Genomic DNA, 20,884 nt, shown 5'->3' on the forward strand with positions numbered 1-20,884 from the left:
GTAGCAGTTGCTGCTCTGACGTATTTCTGACGGAGTAGCTGCTGTGGTGTTAAACCACGTTTACTGTTTCTACACTAACATGGACTATAATCTTAGTGATTATAACTATAAACTGTGATTGTAAAAAATACCTCTTTGCATAAATGGTGAATAATGGTATGAACTATTTACAGTGGCTGGGTACTCCTAATATGGATTTCCACACCGTCGCTGACAGCTCCCCTATCCTAAAAATAGTCAAAATATCACATGCCTGCAGTTTGTTTGTTTTGACTTGTTGCTTCATGCCAAATTTTAGCAGTTTCTTTTTTGTTTTGTTATAAGGGCTTTGTGAGTTGCATCTGCTTCCACTAAAAGTGTGGGCACCATGAATAAACTTATCTTGAGTACCAGCAAGTGCATTAGATGGTTTGCATTCAGCCTTACACCAAGTCCAATTTTCTTAACTGTGTCTACTGATCTAGAAACTGTTTTGGGAATCTCATAGAATCTTGTGAAGCCTGGACGATGTGTGATTCCGCTCATTTTAAAGTAACAAAAAGGATCAGATTTGAGTTTTTATCCTATACATATAATGTGTTTTTTAATAAGTTTCAATGTGACAATAAACTGAACATGCTGCTACATTTACAATAACAGAAATACTGTATTTATTACTATCGACAGAGTATGTTTCCCTTCTAGGTTTCTTTAAGCCTCGAGGAACGTGAAGAATTTACTGTGAGCTGGCAGAGAAGGAGCTGAGTGTACATGAAAAAATAAAATGTTCTTGTATGTGCACTGTGCAGTTATAAAAAAATTATAGATATGACCTTCAGAAATTGTAACAATTATAGGAAGAAGAATTTCATCTAATTATGATAAGGACTAATGCTGTAAGAGTGTGTGTGTGTGTGTGTGTGTGTGTGTGTGTGTGCATACCGAGGTGCCATTGATGCTCCAGGAAACATCTGGCTTTGGAGAACCTTCAGCCTCACAAATCAGGACTTCATGTGTGCCGTCTTTACCCGGCTGTTTGTGTAGCTGTTTGATAACTGGAACACCTGCAAGGGGACAGAACTCGTCAGCTTTATCTGAATGGGTGCATGTGTGGCATGATGGCTGCATTTCATTCATGCACACACACACACACACACACAAAATGGCCAAGAATAGATTAATATTTCGGGAAAGATGTTTATTCTGAGAGTTAGATGAGAAGATCACCATCACCGTCATATCTGTATGACAAGTATGGAGCTACAGCCAGCAGCTGGTTAGCTTAGCTTAGCATAAAGACTAGAAATGGGGAAACAACTAGCCTGGCTTATAGCACTGTAGCAAAAACCGATGCAGTGTTGCCAACTCTTTCCCATGAAAGTAGCTAGCACTAGCTCCAAAAGTCCCCAGATGATGTCACTGAGCATTAATGGAAGCATTAGTGCACCACATTCTCACACTTCTAAACCAGAGAGCTTGAGCATCAAAGTAACCACAGAAAAACACTTCAACTGAACTCCTGCTAGCTGCGATTTAGAAATAAAGTCTCTAGGAGGGTCTGCACAGTTGCTGCACAGTTGCTAATCTAGCAAGAACGTTGACAAGTTGGCATCACTGAACCAAAGTGCTGGAATGACAAAATGTGGTTTTGATTAACTTACTAGATCATCTCTGCTGGTTGCCTAGCAACTCACCATAAAACCACGAGTCATACACTACGAATTTCTGTAGGTATTAAACAACCAAGTTACAACATTTTAATTTGTATCGTTTTTACGCGTGACCTGAGCTCAGAGTCAGCTAGCTAGCCTGTTTCCAGTTGTTTAATCCAACATGCTGCTTGCTGTAGCTTTATATTTACCATCCAGACATGAGAGGTATGAATCTTCTCATCCAACCCTCAGCAATACAGCAAGTAAATGGATTTTGTGAGAAAACCTGGAGTGTCTTTTAAGCCCTTACCTTCGACAGCCAGCTCAAAAGCAGCTTTTCTGCTGAGGACCCCCATCGTCACCTCACACTCATAGCGGCCAGAGTCAGCATAAGTCAGTTTGGTAAACTTGGGCTCTTTCTCCAGTTTAACATTATCCTGAATGAAATGAAAAGGAGCATGGTCAATAACAACCACTAACTTGTCTTTAGTGATTCAGTGTTCAGTGTCTAAGAGATTGCTTTTACCTTTGTCCAGGAGACCTTGGCGTCTCCAGAGGCATCAATCTGGAAACTTAGATCCAGGGCCTCGCCGGTACTCTTGACAATATTTCCAGAGGGGCTTAAATTGATGTCTAGGTCTAACAAGAGAGAAGAGGATGGTGAAAAGATGGTTCAAAGGCCTGACAAGGGTCGAAACATTCCTGTTGTTAACCACACAACCCAGCACTTGGCTCACTGCCCTGCAGATGCAGCTTATTAGAGGTAGTCTGGTTGACACAACACTTTACTGCACAAAGCACGGCAAGACAGGTAGGCTGGCAAAGAGAGACATTAGGACTTTCTTTTCTCTAGCAGACCCTTTTTCGCTTTCATAGTAACAACATTACAGGCAGACAGTGAAATTACCCTGACAACAATGCTGACCGGCATATAGCAAAATTGCAGTTATTTCTACTGTTTTGGTCTCTTACAGTTGACTGTGATGTCCTTAGATGCTTCCATCGTTGGGTCGTCAACAAGAGAGCATTTGTATTCACCGGTGGTGTCACGTGAGACATTCGTGATTATGTAAGTGTCTGTGTTTTCCACTTTCACCAACTCTTCCTTTAAAGACAGACAATCAGGTTATTAGTTTACAATGCCGTATTGACGAAAACTGCACAATGCATGTAGTAAGCATGAATGGACGCCATCTCTAAGCGTCTCAATGAGATATTGATGAGCATGCACACCTTAAGCTGGAAGTTAAAGCTGGTAGGAGCCGGGTTACCATCTGCCACACACTTCAGAGTCACATTGTCTCCCTCTACCAAAGGGTCCTCAGTGATGACCTGAAGAACGATGTTTTCTGTGGTATCTATGCAGAAAATAGGAGACAGGAAGTCAGACAGGGCAGTGCAACCAACTTCAAAATGCAGCTGAAGAGCTGAGCTGAGGTTTTTAAAGCAGATTTTCTTGGTCTTTGGTGAGAGCTCGTGGGTCAGGAGCTGCTGCTGCTGTATTCCTGAAAAGGCCAGTGAGACACTGTGTGTGATGTTGATAAAAACTCTGACTTCAATAGTAACTCTGACTAAAATAGTAAGGCTAGTGATACTTTTGACTCAATCACACAGAAACATACCCACTTAAAAACGGTAATCTCAGAATTTAATAAAGTACCATTTTTTGCTTGTTAATACTAGAAAAATAAGCAGAATTTTTCCTAATTTCCTAATTATAATGCTTGTGTGAGCTGAAAGCTGTTCGCTGCTGCTGCAAATCGCCATCATCCAATAACACACTGGGCAAATACTGTTTTACTATGCCTCGTTGTTCATGAGTGATTAGCAAAAACATAAAACACAAAATAACTGACCACATGGTGGCGCTATTGGTATCATATTTTAATATGCTAAGCATTTCCAGATGGGGCATGAGCATGTGCATATGAGTACAATTGTTTTAGCTCCTGTAGTTGTTGAGTTTTAAGCTGTCAAACATTTCTCCCATAGACGAATTTTAACACTTAAATATAAATTCTTATGTAAGAATACAGAAAAGTAAACGCATACATCACCTGAAGATGTGCAATTTGACTCTGAAATTAAGCTTTCACAATGAACAGTACAGAAGTAGATAGGTGCCAAAAAATGGCAAAATAAATAATGAAGCACCGACACTACCAAGAAAATTTTTTAAACAGATCAACCTGCTATAAAACAGCTGAGTAATTTTTTTTTTTTTTTTTAACCAGAGGAGAACCTTCTGCTGCAGTGTTGTAGTTGTTTTTAACTTTTCATATGTTTCAGCAAACCTGGAATGCATTCAGAGAAAGAGCCCGCGAGCTTTCAGTCTGCCCAATTCTCTATTTTTTAAGAACAGAATATTGAGAAGTTTCTAGTCTGCACCTGGATTTGGATCTCTATCAAAATACCCAAGGTGATGGACAATCAGGGGATGCATGTTTGCTGTTTTCTAATCTATACTGAAATTCCAAATCATGTGAGGAAATTATGCTTGAAAATGCTTTTTACCCTTCTTGCATAGAGTAGATGAAAGGATTGTTACCACTCTGACATCCGTGCGTTAAATATGAATATACTGCAGGAGGCGGTGAGCAGCATAAAGACTGGAAACAGGGGAACCAACTAGCCTGACTCTGTGCAAAGGTAAACAATCCTGGCACCTTGAAAGCTCACTATTCCACATGTTATATATCTCATTTATTTAATCTGTAAAAAAAAAAAAAAAAATGTCACAGTGGGCACTGTTTACATGCCATATATGCCACTCTCTCAATTAACCCAGTAAATTTCAACTAACCCTGCAGCTCCACCACACCTACCTACCAGCCTTTCTCTCATGGACCTTGTCAGACTAGTTGTTTGCCACGTTTCCCTTTTACTGGACTCTATGCTAAGCTAAGCTAAACAGCTGCTGGCTGTAGCTTCATATTTACATCCTGGTTGGAGAGTGGTATTAATCTTCTCATCTTACTCTCGTCAAGAAAGTGAATACATGGATTCCTAAAAATGTTGAATCTTTTTGGGGATCCGAGACAAAAACTACCCACTTGATCATTTGCACATGATGTAACTTTAACTCTTATCTATTATAAGTCTCTGTTGTAGAAGAAATATTCTTTTATGGCAGGTTTTGTTCTGCGTATCTGGCAGTTAAGATAAAATGAGGACCTTGTAGATGTTCTGGATGCGTTCCAAAACATTTTTTGCATCCTCTAAGGTGGCGTGTTTGTGATTCTGTATGAATTAGGATATACTGTATAAGGCTGGGTAAATGTAATGTTATTTGAAGCTTTTGGTATATCTCTGTCCATGCACACGTGCTGTGCCAAAAGCTTCTTCAAACAGGTGTATGTTATAATAAATATATACTCAAGTAAGGCCAACTGAGGTTCACTAAGTTATTCTTGAATTCATCTAAGTGACTGACATGACGTACAAGTTTTCTACATCAGTCTGTGAACAGGTTTTTGAAATATCCTGATAAAAAGTTAAAAAAATTATTCCTTTGAGGAGGTAAATAGAACAAAATATTAACTTTTCATTGTCTGTGGTAATAATAAGCCTGAAAAGGTCGTCATCAACCAGCGCTGTCATCTTTGATTTTGTGCAGAAGTTACTCTGACGACAGCTTGCTGGTCGACAGCAGCTGGTGCACTTCACTAAGTGTGTCCAGTGAAGGTTGTTAGCGAGGTTCGGTGACTCACAGGTGATAGTGAAGGTCACTGGAGAGGACACCAGCTCTGAGCCCACGGTGTGCTGAGTGCTGCAGGTAAACTCGGCATCCGTGTCTTCCTTCTTGGCCGAGTACTTCAGTATGGAGGTAGTGGTTGAAAGGCCAGTAACAGGGTCCGGCAGCATTGAGGCTTCGATGGAAACCCCTGGACAGAAAACAAACAACTCTGTCTGAGAACTCTAACAAGGAAAAAATGGCGTAATGACCAAAACACTGCATTCACACTGTCGGAGAGTGCGGTGCAATTCATCGCTGAGGAATAATTTACTGTCCCAGTCAGAGAGAATAAATACATCTCAGTATGTAATATTTATAAATGTCACAACCACTTCAAAGAGCTGTTATTTTGGCATTAAGCATCCAACCGAATGAAGAACACACACCTTTCCCATCAGCCACCAGTGGTATGTTGTTCTTAAGCCATGTGATATTTGCAGCTGGATTGGCGTCTGGTGCAATGCATGTTCCGAGCTGTAAAAACAAGAAATCCAAACTTGGGAAAAATAGCAGAGACCTACACTTAGAGACAAAAATACTGAAAGAAAAATCACCATTTCATGAACGCAGAATAAATCTGCATCTTTATAAATGACCAAACATCTGAGCAAATTAACTTTTTTGGCGCCTTTCCGGCGTTAGAGGACTAAGTAGTTTTCTGTGCAATAGAGCATGAAATGCCCAAAGCATTTCTAAAGCCCCTCAGATCCTTTGGGTATTTTAATTGCAGTAGGGGGGATTCTGCTCTTTACTAATTCATGAGAATCACTTCAAAGAACTCATTACTGTAGGAACATGGTCTCTGCTATGCCTCAAGATACCTTAGCTCAAGTGAGGGACTTCCCTTGATGGTTTACTGCTTAAAATAATGTAGGTATAAGCAATGTTTATCATTAAAAACCCACCTTATTAAGTTTGCCAATCTCCAGTTCCGACGCTTTGTCAGAAATCTCCAGGCCTGCCGGCGGCTCTGCAAAACATGGAAAAAAACGTGTTAATGAACAGGGTATTAGTGTGGGTGATTTGTGTTCAACATGTCACTCATTATGCTTTATTTGGATCCACATTAGCTACTACTAAGAAAGCAGCTACTTGTCCTGGGGTCCACACATAGAAACATGACATGAAACAAGACATACAACACGTGTAGAAAGTCTCAAAGAATGTGTTCAAGATGAGTTGAAGTCAAGTGAAGAACACATCAGAAGGTGTCACATCGTAGTCGCTCAGTGCCATTAATTAATATATAGATATTGGTTTTTGTTTTTTTTTTATTAATATTTTTGACAGACAGTACAACATATGCCACGATCACAGATTACGAGACATTTACATCATCGACTGTCCCGTTTTAAAATTAAAACATACATCAAACAAACAATAACACGAATACACAAAAAACAACAACATGTGCCTTATACTTATGTTTTACGTTTGTCCTCTCATTCTACCACTCAAACACTATATTGGATTAGATCAGATCCGGTACCTTATATTTAGACAGACAACCCCTCTATTGACATCAAAAAGGAGCCCCAGACTTGATCAAAGATATCCTCTCTCCCCATTACTCTGTAAGTGACTCGCTCATATGTAGCCATTTTTGTCATTTGTTCAGTCCATTCCTTGAAACAGCACGGAGTTGATGATTCCAGTGTCTCAGAATTATTCTACATCCTGTTTTAGTAGCCAAAGTATCCGTAGTCTTTGTCCTTCAGTCAAAATGTTATCATCTGGCAGCAGACCCAGAATACTCACACCTCCAACATGTGTCATTGTCCTTAAGTTTTAGTTTGGCCATTTTACTGGGGGCCCACATCTTTGTCCCATCTTAGTCTCAACCCTTCCAGGTGGGGTGGTCGTGCCTCCCTGAAAAGCTCATAGAATTTAGAGGCTACACATTTTTTATGTCTAGTTACATGGACTAACTCCTGAATCCTGGTCTCGGGTCCACGTCATTGGTTCGACAGCCCATTGGTTCGACATCCCATTAGTCCGACTGTCCGCGGTGCTGAACGGCTCGCGGCGGGCGTATGGTGCGCCGCGACCGGCTTGAGGCGGAGCAGGCTCACGGCTTATGTGTTTGTCACTTTCTTTTTCATTTTAACCCACACCATGATCTTTTCCTGACCCTAACCAAGTGGTTTTTGTGTCTAAACCTAACCAGACCTTAACCACAGGGCATCATGATGATTTCGGAACGGACTTCGGAACAATGAGTTTGATATGGTCGGAACAATGGGATGTCGAACCAATGGGCTGTCGAACTAATGGGCAGTTCCCCTGGGTTCTTCCCCCGGATAGCTTTAATGCAGTGCCCAATTTGTAGGAATTTCCAAAAATCCTCTTGTCTAAGGTTATATTCTTGCTTAATTTCATCAAATGACCTCAATCCACTTTCGCTAAGCAAGTCACAAAGCAAGTTTATTCCAGCTTTTGCCAATTTCTCCCATATAATAGTTTTTTTTGCCAATTAATAGTTTTTTGTTATACCAAATAGATGATTTAGGGGTAAGATGCAGGCTACATTTTATAAGTTGATGAGCACTCATCCAAGTTTCTTGTACAAAGGCCAACACTGGGTCCTTAAAGGGTAACGGTCTTCCCGTCTGAGTAAGAAAAGCCTCAAGGGAGGTTGGAGCCACCAGTTCCTCTTCTATTTTAACCCAGGAAGGCACCTGTTCCCACAAATTATTTATCTTAGCTAACTGGGAGAGTAAAAAGTCATAATGATACCACTCTGTTTTAGACAATGATAAGCCTCCACTTTCTTTGGCCGCATATAATTTTGATTGGTTAAAGCTTGGTGTTTTGCCTGCCCATACATAACTCTCTGTGACAGTATTATATAGTTTCAAGAGGTTAGGAGAAAACTTAATGGTAGCATGTACAGAATATATTGGATTTTAGGGGAGATGATCATCTTGACCAAGTTAATCCTACCCAACAAAGATAAGTTCAATTTAGCCCAATTTTGTAAGAGAGACTGAATAGCTTGAATAACTGGAGAAATATTAGAATGCATTATTTTGTCCAATCCTGGTGTCAGCTTGATCCCTAGATAGGTCAGGCCTGCTGGCATCCACTTGTACTGCCAAGATTCCCTAATGGCCGGAGGACATATTTTAGAGACAGGCATGGCCTCTGACTTAATCCAATTAATTGTGTAGCCAGAGATTTCTGAAAATAAGCCAATAATGGAAGAGATCTTGGATACTGCTGTGTTTGGGTTTCTTGTAATCAAAAGAATATCATCAGCGTATAAAAAAAGCTTATGTATTTCATGGCCCATTTGAACCGCTTTAATGTCTTTACTATCACGCAATGCAATTGCCAGTGGTTCCAGAAATAAGGCAAATATCAGCGGCAACAAGGGTGAACCCTGTCTAGTGCCACGACTAAGTTTGAATGAGGGTGACATCACACCATAAGTAAGTACTGTAGCCATCGGCTCTGTATATACTAACTGTAACCACTGAATAAAGGATGGACCGAACCCAAATTTCTCCAATGTATGAAAGAGGACGGCAAATTCAACTTTATCAAAAGCCTTCTCCACGTCTAGGGAGAAGGCAACTATGGGTTCTATATTATTCCTGCTTTTCCACATTATGTGTCATATTCTGCGGAGATTGTCAGCTGAGCACTTTTTTTTAACGAACCCAACCTGATCAGCATGTACCAGGTTGGGAAGCACCCTTTCTAGCCTTGCAGCAAGCACCTTGGAGATTATTTTTTCATCAATGTTAATTAACGAGATTGGACGATAATTTCCACAATATTGTGGGTCTTTCCCTTTTTTATGGAGTAAAGTGATAACAGCTGATCTCATACTAGCTGGGAGTCCACCCCTCCGCAGTGCATCCTGGTAGACAGCCAACAATCTTGGGGCAAGATCTTCCACAAATTTCTTATAAAAATCAGATGGAAATCCATCACTGCCAGGAGCTTTGCCTAACCGGAGACTGTGAATTGCCTGTTTAATTTCTGCCAATGTAATTTCTCCTTCTAGTGAGTTTCTTTGTTCCTCTGTTAGAGATGGGATTTTAATGGAGGAAAAGAAATCTGTCATTTTCTGTTCTTCAATGATTCCTTGCGATGTATATAACTTTTGATAAAATGTTTGAAATACATCATTAATCGCTTTTTTATCTGTTATCAACTTGTTATCGTGATCAAATATGGTGGGAATTAAGTTAGATGTTTGCATCTGTTTTACTCTATATGCTAAGACCTTACCTGCTCTCTCACCTTGTTCAAAATACTTTTGATTGGAATAGAATAGGGCATATTCAACTTTTTTCTGCAGATTATTGTTCAGCTCGTATTTTAACTTAATTAATTTGTTCCATATATCCCTCTCAGGATGCTGCATATGTTGTGTCTCTGTTCCTTGATGTCTTGCTCTAGCTTCTGCAATTTATCCCTCTCCGCTTTTTTAATTCGAGAGCTATATTGAATAAGACGCCCTCTTACAAAGGCTTTAAAAGCATCCCTAGTTATACCAATATCAACAATTGAACCCTCATTAAACTCCCAAAATTATTCCACTACATTTCTTATGTACTCACAATATTCCTCACTATTTAGTAATAGATTATTCAAGCGCCACCTCATCGTAGATTTTGTGTTTTCTGATATCGATATGGCTATATCCACTGGAGCATGGTCAGTTAGAACTATGTTGCCAATTGTGGCACTAAGAGTCTGACTCACCAGCGAGTGGGAGATCAGGAGATAATCAATTCTGAAATAGGTAGAATGTGGGTGAGAGAAAAACGTATAATCTTTTTCTTGGGGATGGAGTCATCTCCACACATCAACCAATCCCAGATCTTCCATCATCACATCTACAGCAGCGCATGCTGGGTCATTAACTGGCCTAGGTTGGGAGGATTTATCCAAATACACGTCCCTAACCTGGTTAAAGTCTCCTCCAATTATGATATTATCATTCATGAAAAAACTCTGGTTGTGGTGTGTTAGGCGCATAGACATTTACAAAAGTTATTTTCTGACCCTCTAAAATAGCATCCAAAATTGCCCATCTACTTTCCTGATGAGAGTAATGTTTCAGTACTTGAAAATCTAAGTTCTTCCGAACCAATATGATCACCCCTCTTTTCCTGTTGGAATAAGTGCTAAAATAAACTTGACCCACCCAATCCCTTTTTAATTTTATCGATTCATCACCATTTAAATGCGTCTCCTGTATAAATGCTACATCGGTTTTCCTCTGTTTCAAATAGGTGAGGATCTTTTTCCTTTTCACAATATTGTGGCAACCTTCTATATTTCATGACACTATCTTAAACATAGTCATCTGGCAGTGTTACTATATTTGTCTAAATAGGCAGCAACGCCCATAGAGCTCTGTCTGTCCAATCCACGTTGAGTTATAACTAATTTCTTGGTAAGAATCATTGGTCAAAATATGCGGGTCATTCCTACTGTTCGGCGCCATTTCAGCCTGGTTTACTTTATCAAAAAAAGTTAAATTTTCCATGATTTTATTATATTGGTCCAGCTCAGGATATTATGGTCTAATAATTTTGACCAAATTCTTTGAATGTTACAGAGACCAAATGTCCACCCTGTTATGGGACATTCTCATCTCTGTTAATACATGTTTTGGATGCACAATGACTGTAATAGTTCCATTTTCTAAGAGTTAAAATGTCCCTTGATTTACCCTTGAAATATTTATTTTGACAAATATTCACAAACAAGTATATTCACAAAATGTCTTGCTCTATTTTAAGTCACAATGTAATTTCAACACATTTCTTTTTGAATTAAAGGGAATTTAAATGGAATTTGCTTTTATTTGCAAATGATTTCATTTTGCCAGTTCACTGCAAGCAAACACAAAGGAATGCTTAGTATTTGTTATTTTTATTTAATTATTATCAAAAACATACAGGTAACAGGGTGGACAGAAGAGTAACAGGGTGGACAGGATGTAACAGGGTGGACCTCATATCAGTGGACAACACATTTCATTAACGAGAGTAAATGTATTCAACATTTACCTGAACATTAAAATTATAAACATTAATTAAAATTATAAACATTAGTTAATTATCACATTAAAGTGAGTTGTGCTTTATACCTGTGGTTGTAAGACCATCCCTTTATTAACTCCCTAAACTCCCCTATTTATATATTTATTTATTTACACAATGTGACTGTAAACAAATTTACTCACTCACTCACTCACTCACTCACTCACTCACAACCATCAACTCTCTTCTAACCTTGAGGGCCCTGGCAATGGGGCATATTCTGCTTCTGGGAGAGTGTCTGGACTTGGAGGGGGGGTTACTGTCCTGGCTCTTTCCCTAAGCTTCCTCTTCCTTTCTCGACATTTCTTTCTCTGTGCTCTCTTTTCTCTTTCACTGAGGTCTGACACTTTCTTTTTTCTTCCTTCTCTGTCCTTTCTCCACCTATCCTTCTCTTTATTGAGGTATTGCTGCCTTCTTTCAGGGTCTGCATCCCAACGTGCCCTGTAGCCTCGCTATTTTTCTGCAGCAGACAGGGGCGCCATTCCTTGACAAGAACAAGCACGCCAATTTAACAAATCTTTTAGAAGTATATAACTAATCAATTCATAATCAATTAATAATAAAAATCAACACATGCTGGAAAAACGTGTTCATCTAGCTCTCTTACGTCCACCCTGTTACTGTGTGTCCCCCCTGTTACTGTGCAAAACAGTAACAGGGGGGACATTTTATGCTTAAGTTATCCATTACTACTTATGTGATGAAAAACAAGCCAGCCCTTGGTGACAGCCAAGGAAGATTTTTAACATATTTCTTAACCATATTTTCAAAATTACCACAAATGATCGGTTTCCACAATAAATAAGCATAACAGGGTGGACATTTTATGCTTTACCACATCAGTCAAGCATTCTAAAACATTGGAAAAAAAGGTTGATTAAAGAGTGGTACTTACTTTGCTTCTTGTATTTAATTTTCCAAAAATGTAAGCTACTTCCTGTGTCATGTGACTAGATGAAGAATCAGGGGGTGTGTTCAGGGATCTTTGCATCAGAGTAACAGGGGGACAGTCAACTCAGGGACACAACATATTTTAAAAATTTTAAGTATAGTAAAAATGTATTAATAACAAAAAATAACATTTTGCGAGGAATATTATAAATGAGGCTATACAACAGTAATGAAAAATGTAGAATTTGTTTGATTTCTATTACTTATATTTGTACCTTAAGTTGAGCAAACGTGATTGGGGACATGGCAGTTTAGCCTACTTGTCCTACAATTAGGGTAATTATTTTAAATTTAATTAATCCTGCATACATATCATTGTATTCTATGGTAGAGGGCGGTTCACCATGTAAGTCAAGCTTTTAGAAATAAGTGTTAGCCCATTTTTACACAAAATATGCCATACTATGTCATGGGGACTCAAATGGCACCGAATAGTAGGAATGACCTATGCATATTTGTACAACATTGTAGACACAATAAAACCAACAAAAAAGAAAAGTACAGCATGAACAGCTGGAACCGTTAGGCAAAACTATAACCCAATAAACAAGATTTCTGCAGGTCAGCAGTACTCAAGGATCCCTTTTTTGGCTCCCCTCCTAACTCGGCCATTCCCATCCCTCACTCATTTGTATCACACAAGTTATTTAAGTCACTGAGTTTACTTAGATCACTCTCAAACTGCAGGAGAACTATAGATCAATGTCCGAAATGAATCTACCCCTATAACATACGTTAACCCCTTCACACATACAAAATACTATTATTGGAGTTACGTGGGTGTAGAAAGTACATTAAATTATATCTTACCCGTTCAGTGAAGAACAAACACAAATGGATAAACCCTCAAACAAAATCGAGCGCATTATCCACAATTAACTTCAGTCTTAAATGTTCAATAACATCTCAGTGGGCCGTGAGTGTGGCCTGACAGAAAAAAAAGGCGCTCATCCAAAATCAAACCTCCATCTGAGTCTAGTTGTCCTCCACATTTTAAGCCGAGAACATCAGCCAGTGTGTTTACGTTATTTAGATTAATCCACGCCAGACAGATTCATCCTTTTTCGCCCATGTTGAGTGGCACCTGTCCTCAGCGGGACACTCCGTTGCTTCCCGGCCGCTGAAAAAACTCTTCACCTCCGCAAGGCTTGAGAACTAGTGTCGCCGGTTATCCAATGTGAAAGTCATAACAGCAGGGTACCGCAATGAGTGCTCAATCTTGCGTTGTTGCAGCATACGCCATATCTCATCATATTTCTTGCGCTTTTCCTGTACCTCTTGGGCGTAGTCTTGGAAAAAGCGGACCCTCATGTCCCTCCAGGTGATCTGTTTCTTATTCCTTGCAGCCGTGAGAACCATGGCCTTGGCTTTGTCCCGCACAAAGCAGGTGATGATGTGTCTCGGTCTTGAGTCGTTAGCAGGTGCAGGGCCAACGCGGTGGATTCTGTCTATTTCATACCAAGCATCAGCTTCAATGCCCAGCGCCTCATTCAACAGAGTTTTAAGGCATCCTTCCAAATCCCGGCCCTCAGTTCCCTCTCTAATACCAGAGATTGTGATATTCTGGCGTCGGGAAAATCCCTCCAGTGCCGTCACTTTTTCCCGCAGCTGCTGGTTCTGTTTCACCAAGTTTTTCATGATTGGTTTAGCCTTAGCTTCTTCGTCCTCTAACTGGGAGATTCTCTCTTCAGCTTCCGTGATCCTACTGCCAAGGTTGTTAACAGTTTCGTTAGAGACTCGACTCCGTTTTTCACCTTGTTCATGTCTTTAGCCAGGATCTCGAGGATAGATCGGATGTTGGTCAACTCAGCCGCCACGCTCTCTTTAGGAGGACTCTCCGTTGTAACAGGTATCTCCACCATTTTAGGCTGTGGTGTTACCTGGGGTTCCGGCGCTGGGTTTCCTCTGGAATTAAGAGGCTGATTGCAAGTAAAGTAGTGACTTTTCTGACTCATGCCACCTCCCAAGAAAGTCCGAAAACCAAGTGCAATCAAAACAACGACTTAAATTGAAGTTTTTACGGGGATTTTGGGGAAAGGCAAGCTCCGTTTCTCCCTATGCGGCCATCTTGGGCGGGCGTACTACGTGACTCGGGGTTATTGTTAATGTGCTTCATTAGTAGTCCTTTAAAAATGGCCTTACTGGGTGCTTCAAGAATCATTGCTGGCAACTTCCATGTTGTGATGGCTTTACATATTACGGTTATTGTAACATGTTGTACAATATTATATTATATATTTCTGGGTTTTTGCTGAACTAGATTAGCCCACGTATTCTGCCTGTTATAGCACCTTAATGGTGCTTTCAGACCTAGAGTCCGCCTCCTTTGGTCCAAATCAGGGACTAATTTTGTTACAAAGTTGCATAATTGCCTAGAGTTGGTTCGTGTTCTCACGGCACTAGAACACTTTAATTTTCTCATTCTGTCTCCCTAAATATATCTGTATTCACCCTCTGTCTAATTGCTCCTTTTTTCTGCTTGTCTCTTTAAGCCCCAACTCGTGAAAATGCCCAGTCTGCTCTGATTTGTCAGTGTTTTGTGATCTTCCATATCTGCGCTCTTGATTTCTCCGCAACTGGGAAATTACTGTAAGGGCACTGCAGAGGCAGCTTTATATAGTATAGCCTAGTTGTGACATCACAACTTCACTAAAGTCCCGATGGCTTATCAAAAGGCCAGGTTTTTTGATACAGGCTGTGTGCATTTCTCTGTGGATTTTAGGTATTGATACTTTTACAGTATTTATATTGCACCTATACCTGCTTTATGATTTAAAAAAGCATGAAAATCTGACTGTTTACAGTATGAGACCTTTAACTAGTGCAGCCCAACAAAGGACAGTTATTTCAGAGCTTTGCCAGCTTGTACTCACTGTAGATCACCACGTTAACTGGGTATTCTTCGATGTCTGCCCCAGCCACCACCATGCAGGTGAAAGTGCGCTGGTCGGACAGCTTCGCCTCAGAGAGCAGCAGGCTGGAGTTTGCAGCCATGCTAACACGGCTCTTGTATTCGAGAGTGGCACTGATTGAGACATTCTGGTTTTTCTTCTTGACCAGCAGGTCTCCCGGAAGTCCCTCTCCTTTGTCCTGGAGAGCAGAGGAGAGTGCACTTGTTACAAATCTGTCACATATGGCAGTGGCTTCCAGTTCAAATAAAAAGCACACAGTGTTTTTTGTTCCACGCCCTCGGCTCATGCAGTGTCATATGGAGGGACAGATGCGTGGCCTAATGCACTGCGTGTGCACTCAGACTGGGTGTGGTTCAGACATGATAAGTGGGTGTCAGACAGACTTCACCATTTTGAATCTATTGACCTCTGCTGTGACTTACATATTTCCATTTAGTGATCAGGACGTCCTTTGCTTTCATGGCTCCATTGTTGCACGGGATCTCGAGTGTTTCCCCATACAGGCCGATAACAGTATCCAAACCGCTGACTGCGAGAGAGAAAAGCAGAGACACAATTTTCAATTACTTTTTCAAAAGGGCTAATCTGGTCAGCTCCGACACAGCATGAAATTTTTTGACTGAAAATTGAAAACTGCTATTCTGAATGCATCAAAGTCTCCCCCTTCTGTACATATTTGACTGACATTTATCAATACCACTCAGCGTTTGTTCGCCGACATACACTAAAAAAAGCAGTTTCTATAGAATTCTAATTTTACAGCTCCCCTAGAAAAAAAATGAAACAACCTTTCCTGCCCTAAATTTCTTTCAAAACATCGCCATGGAGACAAAGTGCTTGAGAGGGGGGAAGGGAGGAGGGTGCCAGCAGAAGAGTCTCAATGGGCTGCGATGAGGGGTGAGAGCCAGAGGGCTCCAGGGAAGAAGAGACTGCCATGGCCCGACTGAAAATGAGGTGCTGCTCAGTTTTTTGGTATTCAGATTCTCATTTCAGACCTCTCGGAGTTCAGGCTAAGTTAACGCATGAGTGCGGGTGTGTGGAGACGAAAATCTGACAGCTAAAATCCAAAAACAGCTCATCAGCCATTCAGCAAAGTGTGAGAGAACAAAGCGGTGGCCAAAACCAGTTTCCATCTGTTGAATCAGTGACAAATAATGTTGGATTCTACAGGAAAAGCGCGAAACAATGAAGAAGCTCAAATATTCTGTGTGCATTCAGCTGTGAAATTGTGTGATTATATTCATGCACCACAAAAGTGCTGCAAAGTGTAACGCAGTCTGCAGTGCAACTAAAGTTTTGGTCTCACTTTCCCTCTTAACTCATCAGACCTTTAAAGGTTTCCTCAGAGAGGTGCAAAGATGGGGCGGATAATTCATTTGCTTTGTGCCTGATGCTAATTTGAATCCCATTTGAATAAAAGTAAATACTTTTACTATGGTTACCATTGTCTACATCAGGACAGAGTAACAACTGGGACCCTGAAGGCGTATTTGCTCAGTTGCTTGTGATACCAGGACGAGCACGAACGTCTGCTTCCTGCTCCGTCTGTTTTGTTTCCCACACGCTAATTCCCCCGTTGTCGAGTGTCACTTTCACATCAACACAATTAAACAAGTTCATAAAATAGTTATGTGCTCTTGTAGCCTAATGCTTTGCCTTAGTAAAAGATACACAACCATATCAAACAGTTTGCCTCAAGTCAACACAGTCTGCTGTTAATGCCGTCCTCCTGACACTCAGCTGAGCAGGTTCACACTCCCGACACTTGTCACTCATCTTTAGGAGCTGTCAGCTCTGAAACAACATCGAGTGTGACGCTGAACTAACCAGAGTCAGTAAAGCCTGTCAGTGAGGCCTCTACAGCGAGCAGATGACAAACAACAGACACTTTAATAATATGATTTTCTACAGGGCATGTTCTGCATCATGTTTAGCTCTGCTGTATTTCCGTTTTAAATTGTTTCCTGCCATGCTGGTACTGATATGACTGCCCTGCCCTGTGGCCACTCGTCTCACTGGAAAGGAATAGTTCCGCATTTGGGAAACATACTCATCTCTCTTGGGGATAGTAAGATGAGAAGATCAATATCACTTAGGCTATGTGTCTGATAAATATTAAGCTACAGCCAGTGGCCAGTTAGCTTAGCCTAGCATAAAGACTGGAAACATGGACAAACTGCTGGCCTGGTTCTGCAATGTTGTAAAAAGCTGCAGGTTGACACCGATGCAACTAGATGAAACAGTGTATCATCTCGATGCAACAATTCTCTGTACTTCCGTTCTGATTTCCATCTTCATGGGCTTATTTTGAGGCTGAATATAATTTCTAGCTTCTTAAAATATGAATGAGGATAGTGATAGTGAGATACTGGCTGCGGCTGCATTTGTAGTAATGATGAAACAAAGAAAAACATAAACAAAACGAGCATTAGATGGACTGGATTCATAATAAATATGCCACAATAATCAGGGCAATTCATCAGTGAGTGAGAATGTGTGTGTGGGGGGACATAAGCACATACAGCGAGCAGCAACAGCGACCCACCATCTGACACTGGCACACCATGAAGAGGGAAAACAGAGGGCCTGGCGAGGCTGGAGCACCTGCCACAGTGTTCAAACATGCCATATGTGGTCATCTTGACTTGACCAGCGGACTTCACTACACACCGATTGGCTGTAGAAACAGGTGACCAGCTTTACGTTCTAAAACCAGCCGCTGGCGATTTGTCCAGCTGTGCTGCAGGTGACACCATCAACCGGCTTGGGTCGAGCTCAGATGGCCAGTTTTGTCTCGTTGCGAATCAATGGTCTGAACTGGGCATATACCTCATTTCTTTAAGCTGTACAAAAAGTGTAAAAACAAAAAGTTGTGATATTACAGGACTAGAGCAAGGCTGGTTGTTTTTCTCGTCTTAAGGCTTCATGCTAAACTAAAGCCCCGTTTATGCAGCCTGTTCAAGGTGCGAATGTCACACCATTATTCCGCCTCAGCGTTTTGTATGACAGGCGTGATTGCGTAATTGGAATTTAAGTCAGCAGTGGAGGCAGTAACAGCACCAAATTGACATTTGCGTAAAAGAAACTGCCAGTGGGATGGAACGGGTTTGACGTTTTGGCAGTGTGTTATGTGTGCAGCTCACCACCAGATCTAAAAGGCAGCTGGCAGCAGTTAGCAGCTAACTCAAAAGGGGAAAATCAGCAAGCAAAAATGGCTGTAAATTGAGAAAATAATGTAGTTCGCGAACTCCTTGCCCTCCAAGCAGAGGACGTAATCAACCACCACATAACAGTGATGGTAAATGCTTAGAAAGTGCTGCCTATGTCACACTAGAGGACAACGCTGTTGCATCACACATCTTGCCTTTTTTACTTCCACAACACTGGCATGCATTATGCCGGTGCTCTTTGGTTCTGTATAAAAGAGCAAGGCCGACATACCACAGGGACTTTGTTGCTTCCCTGTTGTGGGATCTCTGTGTAAAAAGAGCTTGAGGTAATAGTGTGATTTATTTCTTTATTTTTTAAGATTATTTTTTGGGGCTTTTATTACCTTCATTGCAGTACAGCTAGAGAGGGACAGGTAGGGGGGGGAGAGAGAATGGGGATGACACCCAGCAAAGGGCCGCAGGTTGGAATCAAATCCAGGCTACTGCAAAGGACTCAGCTTGCTGAGCTAGAGGCCGCCCCAACAGTGTGATTTATTTTTGTTTAAACCATTGCTGATCTTTTAATCTTTTTTATTTCTTCAAACAGGAAAAAATGGTAATAATGAAACGAAAAGGCTGAACTGAACACCATTCTTATGGGTTTAAGTTGCTATGACATCCATATGAAATTAGCTAGATTGATGGACGCAAAACCATCATTACCAATACAGCGACCGTGAAACAAAAATACACAGAAGAGAACAAAGGGGCTTTACAAAGGTATTAGGTATAGCTGTGGTGATGACTATAATCAGTGCTTAAAGCTCTATCTCTGGGCATCAAAGCAGTGTAACCCACCCAATAAAAGCTAGTTGAGAAACACTGATACCGCAGCACGTCACCCACATGGATACAATCCCTGCATTTAAATAAGGCTCAGCGGCATTTAATAGTGACAGCATGGGACAAAACAAACCTCACCACATTTCAGCTGCTGACAGTTTTACCAGGAATTCTTCACCAAACACAGGGATAAGCTCCGTCACTTGTCAACAGTGGTACAATTAAAACTATTCCCTGCATTGATTCCTCTCATTATCCGCGATTTGCCACACCTAAAATCTGTTCCTCTCGCATCATAAAGTGAATTCAAAGGATTAAAAGCTTTTTTTAGAATGGAGTCATGCATTGATCGGCCTCAATAAGTGATTTCGCTGAGTCAAATGTCACCGAACGCATTACCCAACTCCACGTATTTGCACATTTTCTACTTTTCCATCTTCATGAATAGTTAGTAGCTCTTTTCTTATGCACTTGATGAAGTTCTGTTTTGTTTGTCTGCATGCAGCATATGGACTGTAAATTTGCACCTGCATTTCACACAGTCTTGCTCACATCCAGGTTTCAGCAACTGGGTGTACTTCAGTGCGACCCACCTGAAATGGTAATGCTGATTGCTGGCGCGCAAACAGCATGCTCATGTAGCCGCCCCACACTCCCTGCTTTTGTCTTTCTGATGTAAATCTAATGAAACTGACTCACATGCTTGAATGGGCTTTAGCTAGATGTGAAGGTTTCTGGTCCAGGCAGAAATGATTGCACACGCTGTGTGGAAAACGGAAAATGGAGACATTGTGAATCTATTAGGAGGAGGGAGTTAATGAGCTCCCCATGCAGGACATGGGCTCGTGTTTTGCATATGTGTCAAACCCGATGATATCCTGCTACATTTCATATTGTGATTTATTTTACTGTGCCAAAAATAATCTGTCAGTATCTAGATTATGTGCAACACCTGGGCATGTCCGTGCCAGAATACCCTAATGGTCGGGGAAACATCCAAATGTTTTTCAGACTCTAGTTGGCAACCGAGTCCATGTGTGTTTTCCTAGTGCTACGCCTCAAACTTCTCAGGTAAGAGTACTGCAAAATCTGCTCTGCTGAATCTTACAATTGTTAAGTAACAAGACTCAGTTATATTCAGGTTACACTGCAAGCACTGCAGAGTTGGAGAGGTTATCGCACTTCCTGTATAATAGACTCCTTACATTTCAAATTCAAATAGGCATTTTTGAATATTCAAATAAAGCTGTGTTCAGCCTCTTTGAGAACTTTAAAAGAGTCTGTATTAAGGAAAAGGCTTTATCAGCGCAGATTACACTGTAACACAATGAGAACTAATCGCACATGTTGAGTTACGAAGACAAAGCTCCTGCTGCTTGGCGAGATAAGGTAATCCTTCGCCACAAAAGTAGGTGAACAGTGTGACTTCACATTGACAAACACATGCATGCACTGTGCATATGAAAAAAATGATCACTTCAAACAGTTGTCTATATGAGGGGGCAACGGGAACAGACGGAAGAACCTTTGTGTTCGGTTGAGATTGTTTTTTTTTCTTCTTCCAGACCCGCTGTTGTATGTGTAAAAGCAGTAATAA

The 20,884-nt window shown here is 40.9% G+C and overlaps 1 protein-coding gene across 2 annotated transcripts in view; it reads right to left on the bottom strand.

Annotated features, from left to right (window-relative positions):
• The window catches only part of LOC125889327 (CD166 antigen homolog), a 56,431-nt gene that overhangs the window by 8,736 nt on the left and 26,811 nt on the right, over positions 1-20,884 (bottom strand). For both annotated transcript variants that reach the window (XM_049577195.1, XM_049577194.1), the window contains exons 2-11: positions 15,718-15,824; positions 15,257-15,473; positions 6,273-6,337; positions 5,754-5,841; positions 5,342-5,515; positions 2,865-2,989; positions 2,604-2,736; positions 2,158-2,270; positions 1,942-2,068; positions 922-1,043 (exon numbers count right to left, since the gene is read on the bottom strand). In XM_049577195.1, coding sequence (XP_049433152.1) covers positions 922-1,043; positions 1,942-2,068; positions 2,158-2,270; positions 2,604-2,736; positions 2,865-2,989; positions 5,342-5,515; positions 5,754-5,841; positions 6,273-6,337; positions 15,257-15,473; positions 15,718-15,824 — 1,271 coding nt within the window. The remainder of the gene's footprint in view (positions 1-921; positions 1,044-1,941; positions 2,069-2,157; positions 2,271-2,603; positions 2,737-2,864; positions 2,990-5,341; positions 5,516-5,753; positions 5,842-6,272; positions 6,338-15,256; positions 15,474-15,717; positions 15,825-20,884) is intronic.

The sequence above is a fragment of the Epinephelus fuscoguttatus genome, linkage group LG5 (genome assembly GCF_011397635.1).
Source record: "Epinephelus fuscoguttatus linkage group LG5, E.fuscoguttatus.final_Chr_v1".
Lineage (NCBI taxonomy): Eukaryota > Metazoa > Chordata > Actinopteri > Perciformes > Serranidae > Epinephelus > Epinephelus fuscoguttatus.